This window comes from Sciurus vulgaris (assembly GCF_902686455.1).
Source record: "Sciurus vulgaris genome assembly, chromosome: 18".
NCBI classification, from domain to species: Eukaryota; Metazoa; Chordata; class Mammalia; order Rodentia; family Sciuridae; genus Sciurus; species Sciurus vulgaris.
In genome coordinates, this window is record NC_136479.1 from 8,827,123 (window position 1) to 8,847,670 (window position 20,548).

The 20,548-nt window shown below is 55.4% G+C and overlaps 1 protein-coding gene across 5 annotated transcripts in view; it reads left to right on the top strand.

Annotated features, from left to right (window-relative positions):
- The window catches only part of CLEC16A (C-type lectin domain containing 16A), a 188,155-nt gene that overhangs the window by 158,341 nt on the left and 9,266 nt on the right, over positions 1-20,548 (top strand). For all 5 annotated transcript variants that reach the window (XM_079121394.1, XM_079121395.1, XM_079121398.1 and 2 more), the window contains exon 22: positions 19,046-19,204. In XM_079121394.1, coding sequence (XP_078977520.1) covers positions 19,046-19,204 — 159 coding nt within the window. The remainder of the gene's footprint in view (positions 1-19,045; positions 19,205-20,548) is intronic.

A 20,548-nucleotide genomic window follows, 5' to 3' on the forward strand; every position in this document is an offset into this window, starting at 1 on the left:
GATGTGGCTCAGTGGATAAATGCCCCTGGGTTCGACCCCTGGTACCTAAAAAGAGAAAGTAGGAAACTGGTTCCAGATGAGTCAAAGCAGTGCCATTCCAGAGGAACAGAGGGTCAGAGCACCAAGACAGTGACCTCGGCCTCCGGCTGCCAGGCCTGCTCCTCAGCATGGCTTCCTGCTTGTCCTTTCTCTGGCTGTACCTCCATAGCTTCTGTTGGCCGTCGACCAGGTGATCAGGAAGCCAGTCAACTCCAACTCCACGCAGCAAAGAAAACCATCTTCTCTCAGGCCTGCCCTGATGGCGCCCAGGTCCCCAAAGGCATGGAGTCCTGGCTTGTAGGATGCCCCCAAATGGAGGCCCTGGGGCCCCAAGGACAGCCCCAGATGTGCCTTTTTGGAATTGAAAGCTTTCAAAAAAATCTGTCCAGGTCCATCCCAGCTAAACCAGAATGAGGAACGGACCATTGCTGGTTTATGAAGCTGGCTTGGTAATTCTAATGTCCATCTAATCTTAAGAACTAAATGAAGAGCTCTTTCCCATCTTTCAGAGGTGGCTTTACAAGAGGGCTCCTGGTTACACTTGGGATCAAATGCTGTGGCCTGACTGCCAGTCAGTCTTTCCTGAGCACCTGCCATGGGCTTACCTGGCAGAGGGCACTCTGAGACTGAGGTCCCTCTTCCCATGGAGCTGACATCTGTGTGACCAGAGGCAAATCAGCAGCTTGGAGGGCCCAAGTTGTACTTGGAGCAGTGCCCTCCCTGGCCTGTTGCAGGTGGGAGCGGTGTGGGGTGGGATGGGCTGTGTGGGCGCCCTGGGCCAGTTTCGGGAGAGACCAATGCTTGTCATGCTGTCAGCAAACCCGTTATGGGCACAGCTCCACACCAAGCTCTGTTCCAAGAACTGGGGAGGGGACGGTTGGAGAAGGGCCTGCCCTCAAGGAGATCAGTGTCCTGGGAGGGCTACGCCTGACCCACTGTTGCAGCATCGTCTGATCTGCTCTGTGACAGTGTGGAAGCCCAGGGTAGGGAAGGCTCCAGAAGGCACCGTCCCCCGGCCCTGTCCAGGGATGGGCCAGGCTGATCATGGAGTGTCCAGGCAGAGGCACGACAGGGGTGTGGAAACCAGGTGTGCATGTGGGCCCTCCAGGCAGCCTGGGTGTGGGAGGTGGGAGGTGGCGGGAGCTGGCACACCATCCTGGATCATCAGAGGGCCCAGGAGGACACCGAGGGGCTTTCAGAGAGGGGCCAGAAGTCACGTCCTCGACAGCTGCATGTCCTTGGAGCAGGAAGGCCACTGATTTCAGGGACGGTGCTGCCTGTGAGACCATGGCCCTCACTTAGCTGGAAGACAGGTGACTGAGAACGTGTCCTTGTGCAAAGCAGCTGGGGCCCACCTGGGAAACACTCGCGGCGCCAGGCCCTTGCCACCACACCCAGCTCCTGCGCCAGGACCCCGCTGGCTCATCTGAAGGACTAGATAGTAACCAGTTCAGGGCTCCGGGGCCACTCCGTCTGTCACAGCTCGCCTCTGCAACCAAAGGCAGTCACAGACAATGTGTAAACAAGTGGACCCAAGAAACCCTGACCAGAAGGGGCAGTGGGTTGCTGTAGTTGGCCTCCTGACCTTCGCCAAGCCTGGGGTATTTCGGCAGCTTTAGAATCAGCCTGCTGTTCTCTCCTGCCCCCTGCACGGTGGCAGGAAAGTTCCTTTGCAAGTGTAAGTCAAATCATGTGGCTCCCGGGTCCTGCTGTCTGCTCCCTCCGCACCTCCTAGACTGACCCCACCTCCTCCCACTGTCCCCGGCCTGCTCCCCGGCAGCACCAGGCACCTCCACGGGCCCCACCCACCAGGTGTGCCCTGGCCCTGTGGACCTGCCCTGGCAGCCCCACTCAGAAGCCCCTCCAGGCAGCTGTGGCTGCCCTCGCCCTCGGGTCTTCCCCGCCCGCTCCCAGCCGCCCCTGCCTGACCGCCCTGCCACGCTCACCCCTCCACGGCTCTGCTTCTTCCTGGCCCACCCCATCCAGCTCTTGGGTCATAAGCTCCAGAAAGGCCAGGGCTGTGCTGGGTGGACTGCGGACCCCAGCTCCTGCCAGGCTGTCCCCGGCGTGCAGGTGGGGCTCCAGGGTTGGAGGGACGGAGCTGGTAGGCCAGCAGGGCTCTGGTGCCCACTTCTGTGTGCCAGACATCATTCACCGGGGTCTCAGAGGAGCCAAGCAGGTCAGTCCCTTTAGAGCGCCCAGCACTGTGAAGCCAGAAAGCCCAGAGCTGTCCACCACGAGAACCGTCCAGGGAGCTGGGGAGCGTCAGCAGAGGGCCTCGACCTGGACCTGGAGTGCAGGAGGCCCTGAGGGGGCTGTCAGTCAGGTGGGGGAGGAGGAGGGCAGACTGGGGTGCGTTGCCCCAAGGTCGCCCCGATCCCCAGCGGTGAGAGCACTGCTGCCCACGACGCCTGCCACTGTTTGGTGGGCAGAGCGTGCCTTTGTCATCAGCGTTCACCTGGCCAAGTGAGGCCCAGGACCCCCATCCGCTACCCAGGCACGTCGCCAGCCCAGCCCCCTCGCCGTGTGTGCACCGAGCATGACTGGAGACGTCTCCCGAGGTGGATTCCGTTGGGAAAGAACGTTCCCAGGCTCGGGCCTCTTCGGAAGAATGACCCTGTCTGTGCCACCAGCAGAAGAATGAGCACCAAGACCTGGGGCGGGCAGGCGCTGAGGCCAGCTGACCGCCTCGGCCGGCAGGGTAAAGCGCCCGCAGTCCCGCACGAGTCGTCATCGAAGCTTGCTCTGAGGCGTGAAGGCCGTCTGGGATGGGTCGTGGCGATGTGTGCGACGCGGAATTCGCTGGAAGTGAGTTCACACCGTCGGTGGGCAGACGGCACAGAACGTGGACCGCCTCTCCCTCGCAGCTCCTCTCTGTCCCCTTTGATCATAGAACGGTCCGCTTGGTGCCACATTTTCCTTAAAGAAGTGCAAATGTGAAGAAAGAAATGAGAACCCACAACATGTTCCGCGATGATCTGGAAACCCAGATGCACCCCAGACTCACCTGTACCCTTCCTCTTCCCTAAAACTCGCCTTTTTTCCAATTTCTTTTTGACTTTGAAGAAGAAAAAAAAAAAAAAAAGCCTCTGTCCTTACTGGTAGAAGCGCCTCCTGTTCCCTTTTCTTTCCTGTAAACCATAAGATAAGTTTGCAGTTCACATTTCATACCTTTCCAGAAATCTCTGTTGATTGTGGTCTGACCTCAGAATCATGGCTTCTGGGAAAGAAGGCAGGTCTCAGAACCATTGCTGGAGCTTTTGTGGAAACCTCCACAGCACACAGAGCAACTTGTGTTGTGCGGGAGAAGGGCACAGGTGACGGGCACCTCTGCTCCGGTGGTCACTTCCTGGTGCTGGTAGACACGCGCCAAAAACCTTGTCTGACTCACGTCAACAAATCACATTGATGACGCATCACCTCTTAGAAAAGTGGTCCTCCGTGCTGTGCTGGTGTGTTGGAAGCAGTCAGGGCCGGCCCGGCCCTCCTGTGTGGGGTAGAAACTGGAGGGGGTCTCTGTGGGCAGGTGCTTGGACTGCTGGGTAGTGCCAGCTGCTGTCTCTGGGGCCGCTACTATGTGTGCATCGGCCACCATGCCAGCAGAGCTGCGTGTTCCCTCGGTGATGCTGAGCAGGACTGTCTCCCCACATTATGACCAGGGGAACAGAGGCTCGAGGCTACGGCTACGGCCACACAATGATTTGGTAGCAGGGATGGGGCTTGAACCCATGTCTGATTGTCCCCAAGGCACCCCCACATCTCTGTACCCCAGCGTTTGGACGCGCACGCCAGCGTTCCCTCCCCTGCCTGGAGGGTGGCCGTGGAAGCACAGCAGACAGCAACGGCTTCAGTAAGGAGGGGATTGTGGCAGCCTTGCCCCAAGCACAGCACTGGACCACATGCTGTCCCACGTGTGACAGGCGATTGCCCTTCAGCACAGGCCGGGGACCACGGAGGAGGAGCTCCGACAGGTCTGCCAGGAGGCAGGGTGCACGTGTCCAAAGAAGTGCTCTCGCAGTTATTTATTAATTGTGAAAGGGAAGAAAAAAGAATAGGGTTTCCTGGAAAGAGATAAAAGTTCAATATGATAAACTCCCGAAAAGCCGTCCGAGGCCAAAGGGGCAGGAAAATAAAGGACAGAGAGAGTAGGAGAGACAATGAATCAGAGCGGCAAGCATGTCAGCAGAGGCTGGAAAGGGCCGTGTCTCATGGAGCCGGGTGCGGGTCAGGGAGCCAGCAGGACTCAGCCCTCGAGGTCACCGAGCCCGGAACCAGCTGACGATGACAGGAACACATGAGCCAGTCAGTTCTTCCACTGCTACCGCAGCCCTGTCGTGTCATTTCCACGTATTGATGCGTGAACATGGGAGAATCAATGAAAACTGCAAAGTTACAGGAAGAAGAAATCACTCACAAGCCCACCAGCACAGAAGAAAGCAACGTCGACTCTGCGGCTTGCTCTCCATCCTTGTCTTCTGCTTTATTTTTTATTTTTTATTTTTAGTAGCCAGGCACAGTGGCACACGCCTGTAGTCTAGCTGCTCAGGAGGCTGAGGCAAGAGGATCACAAGTTCCAGGCCAACCTCAGCAACTGAGCAAGACCCCATCTCAAAATTTAAAAATACAAAGGATGGGGGATGTGGCTCATTGGCTCAATCCTGGTAACCAAGATAATTCTTCTAGTTACCCAAAAATACACGAGTTAATGCTTCATTAAAAAATTATGAGGCCATTAGAAATAACTTCCCTTTGGCGATTCCTCCCCAGTTGTCACCACCCTCCCCGACACCCCCACTCGTCATTTGACTTACCTCCTTCCAGACCCTTCTCTGCAGCTGCATTCTGTGTACAAATCATGACCCATGGACAGGACAGGGCCTCAGCCCTATCTCTGCAGATCTGAAATCCAAACAGCTCTGAAAACAAATACATTTTTTTCTGGCTTATTCTTAAAAGTTGTCAATGCCACTTCCTGTGAGCTTTTTTACTGTAGAAATTTAATATTTTTGGTTTTCGCTGCCTAGGATCCAGCAGAGGGTATAACATAATATGTATATATGCACTGTATGGACTTTTAACTCCTAAAGATCATCATAATTCTGGATCCTCTTCTACAGTTTTCTTTTTTTCAGAGACTGCTATGCTTAGAAATCTGTGTTAATGCTCACGACTTCATGCACTCCCTTTTCCTGGCTGTGTGGCATTCCACAGTGGATACTTGAGTCTCTCTTTTTTTGCTGAGCATCAAGGTGGTCCAGGCTTGTGCTGCCCTGGATACTGCTGCAGTGGCGTCCTCAGACAACTCTGGGGCACAAGGTCTTGTTTAATGATGCTGCCATTGTGCCCAAAGCCTTTCCCCATGCACCATGTCTTCTCGAGCTTCGTTCTTCTTTTTTTTTTGTTTGTTTGGTTTTTTTTTAGATGTTGCTAGATCTTTATTTTATTCATTTATTTACATGTGGTGCTCAGGATCAAACCCAGGGCCTCACACATGCCAGGCAAGTGCTCTACCACTGAGCCACGACCCCAGCCCTCAAACTTCATCCTTAATGACCACGTAGTAGGCCATCAGTGGACTGTCCATTTCCTGAAGCAGCCTTAATAAGGTGCTGCCAATTCGGTGACTTCAACAACAGGAATTTATTGCCTCGCCGTTCTGTAGGCAGAAGTCCAAATGGAGGTGTGAGCAGGGGTAGTTCCTTCTAAGGGCTGTGAGCCAGTCTGATAGCCTCCCTGCTAACTTCTGGTGGTCACCGGCTGCCCTGGTCCTTGGCTTGCACAGTCACTGCCCCAACCTCTGCCTCCACCTCCATGTGGCGTGCCTGTCTTTCTGTAAGACACAGTTGTACCAAATTTGGGCCCGTCAGCTGACTTCGTCTTAACAAATCAGATCTGCAAAATCGGGTGAGGTTCCAGGGGCAAAAATTTCTACATCAGAATTTCAGGAAAGAACTCAATTCAGCCATAACTGTCTGGATTAGCCAAAAGTGTACTTAGTTCACTTATGTTGGCTGCTCCAGTTGTTGCCGCCACATTACGTATGACCCTGTGACCGTCATCCTTTTATAGAAATCTTAGTGCTCGTTTCTAGCTAATCCTCTGGAAACTTCCTTCATGTCAAAGGGATGCCTGTGTTCAAGGCTCTCCGCAGCACTTCACCAGGGTGCTTTTCAAAAAGCAGCGTGGCCTTGCCCGATGCCCCACCAGGCCCTGCCTCCCCACGCCCGGCTCTGCAGAGACGCAGCGGCTCTCTGGGGCCCACCAGCCTGGGCACGAGCCTTTCAGTCAAAGCCACATTTTTATTGTTTCTCATTCCTGCCAAAAAGAAAGAGAGTCCACAGGTTAACAGCAAAATAGAAACCGTAGCTCGGAATGTCTGTTTAGGGCACGTTCTCCTGTAACCACGTAGACGAAGAGAGATTTCAGAAATACGGGGCCCTCAGGGCTCCAGGCATTAAATCCATCAGTGAAATCTCACTCTCGGGGCAGCTTGCCAAGCGAGACCAGGAGAGAAGTTCTCTGATTTAGTTCAGTCTCAAGCCCGCTGCAGCCTGCATGATTCCCACCGCTGCAGAAGGAATCAATGAGCACTCAGTGACTGGGGACAGGCTGGCCAGGGAGCCCCTTCAGAGCAAGCCAGCTCCCTGGCCTTTCAGGCTAGGTCCTGAGACCTGGGCGTGAGCAGAGAACCTGGGAAGCCAGAGCTGAGTTATGGGGAGGGATCCCTCAGAGAAGAGAGCACAAAGGACAGAGCTGGGCACTTGGTCCTCCGGCTGGGAAGCCGAGTTGGCTGTGGCAGACGTCTCACTCGGCATGGTGAGAGCTGAGCGCAGAGCAGGATGCAGGGAAGGATAAATTTAGCCCATGTTTCAGGGGAAAACATCGATCTCAAATGTAGTGCTGTCTTTTAAAGGAAAGTGGAAGCTCAGGCTGGTCATTTGGGACAGTTTGACTTGAACAGACAAAAACCCAGGGAAGGGAGCGCTCGTAACCAGCTTGCCGGGCTAGCCAGTCCTCAGGGTCCCCCTTTTGCAGGAGGGCAGCCGACGTCTGCAGGGGCCTGTTCCTTAGCCCCTTCTCTCCTCATTTGTTCCCGAGGGAATGTACGGCCTTGTTTTTCTGAAGATTCTCGGTTTCTGTTTCTGACCCTGCATGCTCGTCTTCGGGAGGAGCGAGTGGGGCCAGCTCGAGTGGCTTGGCTGCTGGCCTGGGTCACTGACACCAATGGCTTTCACATGTCACAGCACAGCCGCTGCTGGCCCCTTCCCAGTTGCCAGGGACTGAGCAAGGACATCTGGAGGCTTAGCAGGTTCACTTCTTTCTTAAACCAGGGCACATCTTGCGTTCATGTGGCATCTGAGCACCGCTCTTCCCTGGGCAGAGCAGGTGAGCCACAGACCCGAAGGTAGGGTACCTGTTCTGGTGACACTTCACAGCCTCGCTAGCTGGGCGGCGACAGCGTCTTTCATGCAGTCGCCCCCCGCACCCCCACGCTCTGTTGGGGAGGGGAAGAGAGTCCAGTCTGTCGATCCTGGGGACACCGATCATCCGCATTCGGGCGCCAGGGGTCATTGAAAGGCTGAGGTGTTTCCAGGAACTCATGGCTCTAACGCTGTGGGGCTGACCGTAAAGGTTCTCCAGCGAGGGTACGGAAGGAGCGAACCCAAATCTCCGCTCCACCCCCTCGCCAGCCTGAGCACTGGCCATGGTGCCTTGGATTCTTAGGAAGAAATGAAGTCAATGCACACAGTGATGTGGGTCCAAGTTAATAATAAATGTGGAGGAAGGAGAAAGGATGTTCAATATTTAAACATTTCAGAGCGCTCAGCGCGTCCTGCCAGTTACTGCCCTCCACCCGCTTCCTGGATGGGTTTTGTGCCACCGAGCGCTCCCCCCACTCTGCCAGGGCACCCAACGCGGGGACTTTTACACAGAGAAGAAAAGGGCAGCGTTTTGGGCGGCCCCAGACCAGCAGGATTCTGGTGGCTTTGGTGAAGGAAGGAAGACGATGGGGACGTGGAAACCAAGGTCTTTGCGAGTCCCAGAGCACTTGTGAGCAGTCTGTGAGCTTTGGGCCGTGTCCAGCGCCGTCTTCGTGCCCCAGGTTCGTTTCTTTTGGAGCCATCTCGTACTTTAACATAAACGCTGGGCTTTGGTTCTTTAACGGATTGCAAAGGCTGGACAGTGAAACACAGTCTGCCCAGGTCTACATACTAGACGGGTTCCTTAAAAGTTGCCTCTAATACAGAGTCTGGGAATCAATTCCGTGTTTCTTCTTGACACACATTACATAAAAGGAAAAGCATTCTCTCGCTGGGGGGTGGGGGGAGAAAAAAAACATTTGGCCTAAGACATAATAAAATCACGCTTAAGGATGCAGCAAACTTCGTCTCTTAGTTAAAGGAAATCAATACTTTTATGATGAAATATTAATCATACTAAAAAAATAAGTCAAAACTACAAATGCAGAATAGCCAGGGTGATTTCAATGTTGCAGGCATTAGCTTCACATTGGCAAAGAAGCACAAAGAAAAGGTGGATCAGGCTGTGGCTCGTCTAGGAAGCCCCTGGGGGGCCTGGCAGAGCCCCTTTCTCATGGGTTTTCCATCAGAAAGACACATACCACCCCTGAGTACCACAGCACTCCAAGGCGTGTAGAGCAGTGGGCTTTTGGACGGGGAGAGGGGTCTCAGTTGGAGAGAGGAGCAGGCCCAGATGCGGCACACCTGCATCGACCACAGGGCAGAGAGGGAGGAGACGGGAAAGCTACTTCTCCGAGTACCCCCGGCCGGTCCCTCTCCTGCGGAGGTCTTTGCAAGGGCAGTACTCCTAGTAGGATGGACCAGAGCGAGTGGCTGTTTTTGTAGGTCGGTGTGGTTAAACTGTGGCCACCTGGGCCAGTTTCACCTAATCCATTCAGTTCTCCATCCAGCATATCCTAGCGGAGTAGTCCGTGTGATTCTGACTGAAGGCAGCATCACCCGAGATCCTAGGGACCTGGGTAAAAATGACAGGAACTCCATTTGCTCATCAACTGGTTTCCAGCAACCTTCTAGACTCAGGCACTTAAAGTGACCTCAGCACAGTGCTCTCAGCCCCCCGCACGACCTCCTGAAATCTCCCGTCACAGCAGGTGGCATGTCTCACACAGAGACGTGTCCTCTCCACATGTCTGCGTGTCCAAAATCACTTATAAAAATGAAAAAGCCCCGTTCTTACCTCATTGGAACCAAGTTCCAGGCATCCTAAATTCCAGCTGTCAACACAGCAAGTACCACCAGAATTCTTAGACTGTATTCCTTTAATCCTCACTTGCCCTGTGAGGTGCGGTGTTGTCCCTTCAAGAGAAGACACAGGCCGCGGGGTAAGCAGGTCCCCTCAGTCACATGCCCACAGGGACAGCTCAGCCCCTGGGAACTCCTCTCTACTGCGTCCCAACCCCAGAGTGGAAGCTGCAGGCCCAGTGTCCAGTGTCTGCCCATCTGGATGAGAGGCCACGCACATGGCAGTCTGACTGCCTGTGACCCTCAGGGCTGCCAAGACAGAAGTTGACAGCCCTGTCCACCTGACAGCCTCAGCTGGGGCTTCTGAAGCCCTCTGGGCTGGTGCCATCTCCGTCTTGGTGCAGCTCAGCACATGCTCCCTGACTCCATCTGACCCATATAGTGCAGGTGGTATCTTCCATTCTTTTGTCACCAATGTGTAATACAACATCATCCTCTTTCACTCTGGCCTAACCCCAATCCGTTAAAAACAGGTGGGAGGAGAGGCTTCTGTGACGTGGCCTGGCTGCCGAAGCTGACCACCTGCTCTGAAAAACCCCAGTCCTGGCAAAAACAAGCAGATAGACCAGGACCCCAGGCCTGTGGCCCTCTGCCCTGGGAGGGTGTTAGGTGTGTGTCGGCCCCATGTGCCTTCTGAGGAGGATCAAAACTTAAGTCCCCGGCCCTCTTGTCCACTGGAGACACCTTGTAGAACACACAGGGCCAGGTGTGGGTGTCAGTGTGAGCCTCCTGCAGTGTGGCCTCCCCGCTCCTGGCCTGGAAGGGAGATCCTGGTTCATGGTAGGCAAGCAGGACTGGGCCCGTGGGTTCCCGGGTGGCGAGCCGTCTAACCCGCCTCCCTTTCGCTGCTCTTTCAGTAGAAAGGCCGTCAAGATGGCCACTGCTGAGCTTCCTAGTGCCGTGGCTGAGAGACTGTTGTGGAGCTCTCTACTTGCTAATGTACAGACGGTAAATCACCGAAAGAGGGCAGGGAGGGCGAGTCAGGGCCCAGCCACCTGGGGAGTGAATCAGCCCAGGTCTTGGCAACCTTCAGTTCTCAAAGTCCAAAGCCAGGGCACAAGACTCTCAGGAGCTGATCCCTCGGCCCCCCACACACCAGCCACCCTGCGTGGCCTGGAGAGATGCTGGTCAGTGTCAGGAAAGCAGAACACGCCCACACGTGTGGACACACACTCCTGCGTCCACCCGCCCACGCTCCCCTGGCAGCAGTGGGACTCTTGGACCTGGGGTCTCTCCCACGGGTGGCAGCACACACAGGCAGGCCCTCACCTGAGAGCAAGACCTTCCTGAGGGCGCAGTTAGGACCAGAAGGCGCAAGATAGAGAGAACACAAGATACTGAAAGGCCATTTTCTCTTTTCTGCAGGTTTTCAAGTATAGTCCTTAAAATCCAAGAGGATTTGTACGTGGATAAAGAGCTATAGGCTAAAAGATTCTGCAAGTTCCCAGCTATTTTTGTATGTTGGACATGTTACTGCTTTAAGTGCGACCAGAAATAAACGTCTTTGAGCATTTCGAGGCGCAGCCAGTCAGTGACCCAGGGTCACCCCTGGTGAGGTTCAGGAAGCAGCCTGTGGTAGCCGCTCAGCAGGGCCACAAGAGGTTGCAGTACTGTCCCCTTCCCCAGGTGCCTGATTTTCTGATCTGCCCCCTTGCTTGACAGGAAGTGGCTTCTTTAGTGCCAGGACACAGGAAGGACTTCAGAAATCACCCCGGTATGGGGCGGATTGCCCATAAAGCCAGGCTGAGTGCACCACCCTGAAACAGGACCACTGTCACAGAAATGGGCAGGAGGGTGACTGTGTGAATTCCTGCTTCTTTTCCCTGCCACCCAGACTTCAGAGGCCTGGCAGAGAGTGAGGGGCTGCAGGGAGACCCCAGGGGTTGCTGCCATGGGAACCCTACCCATGTGACAGTAGCTTCCCTCATTTTTATGTGGATTTCTAGAGGTGACCTGAGGGTACACTGGCCTTGCCTGGCCCCTCTGTCCCCGACATGTGATCTCCGAATGGTTGGTGGTGGCATCTTCTTAAGATGGCCCCTATTCAGTGGCTCCCAGCTTCCCCACCCCAGTCCTCGGCCCTCACTCTCGTCAGCCAGGGCATGGGCTCCGGAGCTGCCCCAGGGTCAGATGCATGGATGACAAAGCCCTGCATTGCCCCAGATCTTGTAAGTGGCATATGTCCAGAGCAGCCAGCAGGCTGAAGTCCCAGACTCTGTCACAACCTCAGCCCCTTGTCTCACCCAGGGACCTGGCGGGCTGCAGCGGGAGGTGAGAGGGCAGAGCCCAGGAAGGAGGCAACGTGGGAAGCAGCCCGGCCCACTTGCTGTCCTCCGGCTATGCTGAGGTCATGGGGCCCATTGATTTCTCACTGTTTCCCAGCATCGCGAGGGGTGGTGAGAAAATACGAACACTGCATCGTTAGAAATCTGAGCCGCGGGCTCGAGTGAGTTTGCTAACCAGCGGCCAGCCTGGGAACCTGCGCCCCGCAGTCCTCGTTCCCATCCAAGGAGCCTCGATTGCTTCTCCTGGGTCCACTCTCCACAGGAATCTCTTTGTGCTTTTCAACCTCGAATGTTTGATAGCTGTTGGCTTTTGCTGGGGCTAGCAGCTCTCCCTCCAGGCCTTGGAGCCCTCCCCTAGGAGGGGTCCCACCTCGGGAGTCTGGCAAGGCCTCCCCAGTGTGCAGCACCCTGGGTGCGTGGAGGTCAGAGCCCGCCTGGCCCAGGTGTGTGCAGGTGCTCACACACAGGAGATGCTCGTTTGGGCTCACCCAGGACTCCCCGCTCTTTGTTTTTAAATGTCAGTGGTAGAGCACTTGCCTGGCATGCACAAGGCCTGGGTTCATCCCCAACACCCCAAAAAGAAATAGTAAAGACATCCACATTTTTAAAAATCAGGAGGTTGTACATGGAAATCCAGATGTCCAGCTTCTCTTGGACACCAAGAAACCGTGGTCACCCTGAGGCCATGTTCTCATGCACCGCTGTCAGGAGAAGCCACACTGGCCCATTCCACGATCTCCACCTGCTCCTGCTGTCCCCCACCCAGAAGGACCCAAAGGTCCTGGGTCCCGTGTCATAGTACGCACGTTCTCTCACTCCCCTGCGGAAGAGTGGTTTCCCCGTGTTCAGGTCTCTGTCCTATAAGCAGAAACAGGAGGCCCTGGGGAGGCCAGTGAGCTGATGGCCTCTGGCCCCTACTTATTCATGAGACATCACCAGCCAGCTAGGACAGCCAGGTCTGTGTCTTTCAAAAGTAGCACCCACGGAGACCTCTGGAAGGAAGGGAAGCCCCTCCCTGGCGAGCCGAGTGCCAGCTGGACCGTTTCTTTTTCATCCCGTGTGTAAATTAGTTTCACCATGACATTGAAAAGGCCGTCACGTGGCGGTGCCTTCCTAGGATGTGACTCCTGCCCCAGTCAGACAGCAGCATCTCCCCTGGAACTGCTTTTGGGAACGTGCCCAAGGAGGGTCTAGTGGGACATAAACCTCACCAGTCAGTGGGTCTGTCCTGAGAGGCCTGGGCCCTGGGAAGCTCCGAGCTGAGTGGTGACGTTAGTGCCCTGCAGCTGGAGGTCCTCCTGCCACCTCTTCCGCTTGGCAGCCACCTTTTATTGCTGGGTTGTCGCCGGTCAGTTCTGCTTTAGGGCCTTCAGGTCTTAATCTCTCTGGCGCTGGAGTTTGGTTTGGAAACATAAGCAGCTGGATCTTTCCTAGAAGCAGGTAAGCCGGAGGACCGGCTGGGGGGCGCGGTCAGAGCTGTGCAGAAGGGGTGGTTTGAGTGAGCCCTGCACCAACCAAGGCCGTCTGCTTCAGATTCAGAGGTCCCTGCCGGTCCCTCGTATGCTTAAGTCATTTTCACATCTTCCAAAGGGAAGGTTTTTTCCTGAAGGTACGCTTCAGTCACATACCCGAGATCCTCAGAGCATTTGCTGTATGCCAAAGGGCATGGACACAGAGCAGGCCGCACAGGTCAGTGGCACCTCCCTGCTGTCGTAGGGATTTAGGGAACCTTTGGCTCCAGCCCCGGCTCCCATTTTTCTAACCTGCACACATCCAAGCCTTTCCCACGTTCTAGTCTCTCCTGGTCCCCACTGTTCCCTGGTCATGGCCCTTGCATATAGACATGGCCTGGTGTGAATCCAGAGAAACTCAGTCCCTCAAGTGAATTCCACCAAAATAAATAAATAAATAAATAAAAATAAAAATCCACTTGCACCATGTAGGGAAGAGTTAAGGATTTCCTAAAGTTTTGGGAGCCGTGTGGAGGATCGCCTCCCATCTCCCTTGGCCCTTCTCCTCTCTCACTTCACCTGACTGCCCAGATTCCCCACGGATAAAGAACAGCTTTCCCCTTACCAGCAGCTCTGGGGGCCAGTCCATCCCCTGTGCCCTGGAGACCCGGCTCACACCCCTGCACTACAAAGCTTTCCCCAAACCATATCAGCTAAGATTTTCCATCAGAAAGAAAAGTTCCTTTCCCGCTCAGGTACAAGAAGCCTGCATGTGTAGGTACCAGGGGCTACACAAGGGCTTCAGGGACCCAGTCTCCTTCCTGCCCAGTGCTCTGCCATCCTTACTACGTGTGATTCACCCTCATGGGCCAGGATGCCTGCTGGATTCCCAGCCATCACAGCCGTGTTCCAAGAAGCTGAATGGAGGACGAAGTACCCCTTTCCTGTTAAAAAGCCTTGTCAGGTGCCTCAGTGCACACTTAAAATCCCAGTAACTCAGAAGGCTGAGGCAGGAGGATTGCAAGTTTTGAGTCCAGCCTCAGCAACTTAGCGAGAACCTATCTCAAAATAAAATTTAAAAGGGCCAGGGATAGAGCTCAGTGGTAGAGTACCCTGTGTTCGATTCAAGTCCTGGGGCTGTAGGGTAACCTTCCCACATGCTGTTTCCACGGCTATGTCATTCTTTGGCCATAACTTAGTCAAATGGCCATGCCTGGTGGCCAGGTCCTGCGACTCTAGATGAAGGGAGGCTGGTCTGGAGACACAGCTAGCAATATCAGAAACCAGTCTAAACCTTTCCCCAGAGGATTCCAGGCACTGCCTGCTAGCGTAACAATAGTGTGCAAGCCCCCGCACTTCTCTGCGATGGAGATTCTCAGGCCCTGCCTGGGTGAGCCGGCTCCCGTACATCTCAGGCAGCTCAGGGTGAACAGGGCCGTAACCCTGCTTTGAAACTCCACCCAAGCTGGCTCTGAGCAGCCATGAAGGATGGAGAAGAGATTTTTGAAGAGAAAGGAGGCAAAAGAGAAATCCAGACAGAGGGAGGAGTCAGCAGAGGCGGGACGCAGGTGGTTTTTGTCCCAAGATCTGAGGCCCAGCCTAGGCTGTCAGCAATGTGTGTCTCCATTTCTACTCAGTGGTTCTGAGGGAGAGTAGGGACCTGACTGTGACGTCCCTTGGAGGTCAGAACCTCTCTGAGGCCTGTGGATCTGACCATGAACCTGAGGATAAAAGTGGGCTGAAACCAGCTCTGCTCAACTCCGTGCAGCTCCAGCCTCATTAGAAAATGCAGATTTGCAGGTAAATTCTCCCAATGCATAAATGCTGGTCCCTTCGTGAATAGAAAAAACATGTGAGTGAAGCTAAGCATGCCCGCAGGCCCCAGTCACTGCTGCCCACGCTGGTCCTGAACGTGTAGCAGGAAGATGCCAGGGAAAGCTAAAGGTGCAGAGGCCCTTGGAGCGGGCAGGAGCTTGTCCAAGGTCTCAGCCAGTGTGGGCCGAGCTTGGACTTGAACCTGGGGTTCTGACTCCCTCTATCAGGGGGCCTAAAGTAGAAGGCTGACCTTTTTGTGGTATTTTCATGCTTGGCAAACACCAGTTATTCATTAGTTCATCTTCCCAGAATAACTGGCAGAACAGGGCCAGAGAATGACAGGAAGACCCCGGCCCACCCTGGAGCAGCTGGGGCTCCCGGCAAGCGGAAGATGTGTCTTGCGGTTGTCATGGGCCCACCTGCTTGAAAGGGCCCACCTGCTTGAAAGTGTCGGACCTGGCCCAGCTCTTGGGAGCCCAGGGAGGGAGCCTTAGAGGCCAGAATGGATCCCAGGAAGCGTGAGCATCAGGCCTAAGTCTGTACTGCTCCCCACAGTGCGTTCCCTCCTTCACCTGCCCTTTTTTTCCTGATTTAAAAATAATATTCATGGGAGCGATCGTAGAAAACTCAGACAAGCACAAAAAGGAAAAAGAAGCGTCACCATAATAGAACCCTCTGGTTCTCTCGCCGCTCAACCACAGAACCTCCAGTCAGTTTTCTCTGACCTGGACAAGGACAGAGAGAAAAATCTAGATTTTCCTCAGTAGGACATTCTATTTCTAACCATTTTCATTTTTTATATCTTGAACATTTCTCCCGATGCTCTTTTTTGGAGTGTGCTGGGTGAGCCCCCAAGGGCACTTTGCCTCTGAGCTACATCTGCAGCCCTTTTTGTTTTTTATTTTGAGACAAGGTTTCATTAAAGCTGTTAAGGACCTCACTAAACTGCTCAGGCTGACCTTGAACTTGGCGATCCTTGGTCCCCCAAGTGACTGGAATCACAATTGTGGACTCCGTAGTCAGCCCCCCCAGAAGCCTGCTCTTCCTTTATGCCAGCACTCTAATCGGCAGCAAAGGACCTCACCATCTAGCCCTACTGGTCCTTTGCTTCTCCCCAGGGCCTGGACACATCTGTCGTCTTGACGGTTTCCCGTTCTGCACACCAGCACACCAGGGGCCCTTGAGCTCATTGGCTTCATGGGTCCACAGTGATTTTTCTCAACATAGGATCCTGGCGTAGAACTGGTTGGAGGGCGTGCACGTCCCCACGGCCTTTGGCTATGGTTGAGACATACCCAGGGAGAAGACCCCCAGGAGCCCGTGTGCCTGTGGCCTGTCCCACAACCTCTGGCTTGTCTGTGTGTTTGCAAGGACTTGGCAGTGCGTGTGGGTTTGACACAGGCCCAGGAAGCCTCCGGCACCTGTGCTGAAGCTAGTTCATCCAGAGCCGCCCAGGAACCAAAAGCCGGGGCATGGAGCCAGATGCTCATCTTATGTTCTCTCTGGTGCCCTTCCGGCCTCTGAGGTGGCACAGAGACTCTCAGAGTGGGAGAGAGCCCCTTGAAACTGCAGGGGCAGCCTGGCACCTGGACACAAGAAAAAAATGCTTTGTCTTCCTGGATCCCCATGCCACAGAGGAGGGGGAGGGAGAGAGGCAGGGAGGACTGGGATTTTAGTCGCAGCAGGTGAGGGCAAGGTGCGATCAGGTGTCTGCTTAGCTGGACCCTGCAAACGCACAGGTCCAGGACTGGGCTGTTTCTTGTCTCTTCAGCTCTGTTACATGCAAATCGTATGGCCAGCCTACGGCTTGACCCCCAACCCACTCTCCAAATGAAAGAACTTTCTGTGTTTCTGTTTTTTCTTTGCGGTGTTGGGGATCAAACCCAGGGTCTGCTGCGTAGCTAGTCTCTACCATGAGCCACATGCTCAGCCACCATGAAGGAACAGGAGTAGCCTCACTGCAGTCGCACCCCCTCACAGCCCAGGTCCACAGAGAGCAAGAGAGAAGACTTGTGTCCTCAGAGAAGGTGGCAGGGGGCTGACCACACGGCCACAGTGGCGCCTCTCATCCACGTGGGCCGGGGTCATTGTCAGGAGCGTACACAGCTTAATCCCAACTCTCAGGAAACTCTCGGGCCCTATGTTTGTGCCTCTGATAAATAGGCAGCTTGGGAAAAGCCGCCTGACATTTTGATTTGTTAAGGGGTAATTCATTTTCGAGGCAAGTAAACAGCTTGTAAACTCGAGGGTTTACCACTTTAAGTGATTAAGAAGTGAGCAGCAATAAAACTCGTTCTTGAGGCTGTGACTGATTGTCCCCAAGGAATTTTCCTGACCAATATTTGGATTTGCCGGATGTCTGCCTTGGTTCCCTCTGCCTGACTCCCACCACACACATCTATCACACAACACCTCTTCCCGGGGACACCCAGGCCTCGATCCCACAGTCCCCCATAAGCAAAGCCATGCAGTAGGTGGGCAGGACCTCTTGGTGCTCTACCAAGCATAGTCGGCTCCAAGCTCAGACACTGCCAGCCAGGCCCCATCTGCGTGATGGTTCAGTTGATTTGCTTTGTGTTGTGTGGCCCCCCAGGGTCTGGCTGGGCATATCAGTAGGGCCCCTGATTTTTAAGAGCTGATCCTTTGACAAAAGCAGCTTCTCACAAACAGTACAAATGGCCCCTGCGTGGTGGCCAGGTGTGTGGTCCCACTGAGTCCTAGCAGGTAGGAGTTGAGCAGCCGATGCCTTCCACACACAAAGGAGCAGATGGAGGTGAGAGGGTTGCTGGGCCCCTGTGGCTGGTAGGTGAGCAAACCCAGGTTAAAAGCCAGGCTTCCCTAGACCTAAGCACTATCCTCTGCACCAGGCCAGCACCCTGCTTCTGTCTGGAGTCAGGCAGTAAAATATTCAAGGTTTTGCAAGCCATGTGGTAGCCCTCAGCCCTACTACCAGGCACGGAAGCCTCCTGATAGCGTGTAACAGGCTCCAGGGCACAGGGCTGCACCGCAATGAAACTCGACTTCCCAATCAGGCAGTGGCTGCCTTCCTGAGTTCTGAGAAAGTGAGACCAGGGCACCCAGGGCCTTCTGGAAGACGTGTCAGCCAGGGCCGGACCTGAGAGGCTGAGGCAGAGCAGAGGGCTGGCTACAGTGCACGTGTCCACTCAGCATCAAGGCGTGCAGAATGGCCAGGGCATCTATGTCCTCTCTCTCTACTAGAAGGAAGCCCGATCCCATCCCTGCTGGGTGCAGCTGCCGAATTAGGGCAAAACACTGCAGTGCACAGAGCGCCATCCCTGGGGGCCTCTCTTAGCTCCTGTATGGGCCTTTGGAAAAGCAGTGTTAAAAGGAGAACGTTCTGGTCTGCAGGAAGGCACGCATGTCGTGGAAGAGAGGCACCTGGGCTGGGCAAGGGGACCGAGGTCCGTCTCGCTTACTGAGCGCTCCCTATGTGCCACACCCTTGCTGGGCTTGCTGAGACACCTCGTTTTACTCCCACAGCAGTGGGGTCATGAGAGTGGATAACTGCCCTCAGCTCGTTGCTGGGAAACAGACCAGAGAAGCATGGCAACTGCCGGGCCCATACTTACAGGTGGGGCAGCAGGTTTCACTGTCTAGTGTCTCCAAGACTTGGAGTGTGTCCCCTCCATGTGCGAGGTGACCACAGATCACAGAAGCTCCAAATTCTGGAGTGACTCAGGCCTCTGATGAGCAGCTCCCCACCAGGCTTTGTTGCTGCGAGTCCCACCTCCCTAGAACCACAGGGGCAGAGCAGATCTCTGACAAGAAGGTTCCAGGTGACTTCCCAGCTTGCATCTGGTGCCCCTCCTTTGGCAGAGCACAGGCACATCAACAGACACCTGAGGTGCCCAGCAACTCTGTGAGCTCTACCTCAGCACCAGAAGCCCATGGCTGTGCGTCCCTTTCAAGGGCAGAGCCCGCAGACTGCTGGGCCAAACTCAGGCACAGGTGACAGCTCCCAGCCCTGCCCAGGTTCAGGGGCTGCCTGGGAAATGGCGTCCCATGCTTCCAGGCCAGTCCCTGGCCAGTAAGTCAGCTCATCACAGAGAAGAGGCCGCGGCTTTCTGGGAGCCGGGACGGGGTTGACATCAAGACCTCTTCTGCTGGGCCTGCCACTTTCCTCTGCTTGACGGTGTCCGTTGTCTTGCAGGCTTCGCTGTGGCCCAGTGCATAAACCAGCACAGCTCGCCATCCCTGTCGTCACCGTCACCACCATCTGCCAGCGGGAGCCCCAGCGGCAGCGGGAACACCAGCCACTGTGACTCGGGGGGCTCATCCTCCACCCCGTCAGCGACCCAGAGCCCAGCAGGTATTGACCACGTGACTCAGGGGTAGGCGCTTTGGAGAACCCCTGATCCCTCACCTCCACCGTGACCGCCGGCATGTCACAGTCATGTCACTCGGGTGCTTCCGCCCTCTAGGGAGGCCCCCTCCACCTTCCGGTTTAGCTCCTCTCTCAGGCTGACCCACCGCAAGCACTTCTCGGAGTGCAGAGCTGAGGGGATGGACAACAGGGGGGCCCATCCGAAACCCCACAGTCATGGCTGTCACCAGCAGGGGCCTCCGGGGGCGGGGGGCACCTTGCAGAGCATCGTGTCCCTGCCAACGCTTCCCCGCAGCATACCTCTGCACATGCTGGCGCCATCCACTTGTCCGTCGAGGGGTGACCCTGTGCCCTTTGAGGGCTGGTCAGGGTGTGGCAGAATCACATCTGGCAGTCCCTTAGCTTAGACTAGTCCACAAGTCCAGGAGCTCCTGAGTCAGCTGGGAACAGATGTCCAAGCCCACAGTCCAGCCTCAACCTCAGCTGCTCACAAGTGAGCACCCAAAGTGCTGTATAAACCCAGGGAGGAAAGGCACGGGATTGTGTCCTGAGCAGCTTGGTCCCTAAATGCAGCCAGAGGAGCAAGGCTCAGGCAGGGACAAGCTCGATGGCCTGCAGCCAGGACGGTGCAGCTCACCCCAGCGACATCACCACCGTGGGTATGGAGGGTCCCAGTGACCCCAGCCCGGGTACCCTCGGTGCCTGCACTATTCCTGCAAGAGCACTCAAGGCTCCGGCCCATCACGCTGTAGGGGCACCTGACACAACTCTCATTAAGTTGTGGAGAAAGGGATGGTGACAGAAGAGATGCAACAGGGTGCTGGCCATGCCACCACCCCCTCAGCACAGGAGCCAGCATCTCCCTGGGCACCTGAACTCTCTCCAGCGTTTCCAGCTCTTACATCTCCAGCAGGGGAATTAAGCCAGTCCCGTCCATGCCTGTGGCCCTCCAGCCCCACCGGCCTCCCCAGGGATCTCCGTCAGCTAACTTCATCTCCTGTTGACATCACAAGGCCCAGGCAGGAAGGTCATCCTCAGGCCACCTCGCTGGGACCCTCTTCCACTTGGCCTCTGCTCCTCTCCCTGCCCCAGGGTAGAAGGAGATAGCCACACCTGAGAAATGCTGAGCCTGATTTAAGACTGATTGCCACCATGTTGTTCCCGGACTCACAGCTGGGAATGCAGATGGGAGCAGCTCTCAGGTCCCCCCGATCCTGGTCGTGTGCGTGTGCCCCATGTACACACCTGCCTGTGTGTGCAACCCAAGCACACGTTCGCAGTTGCCACTGGGTGAAGGCTCCCCCCACGCAGCCACGCACCTTTCTCAGG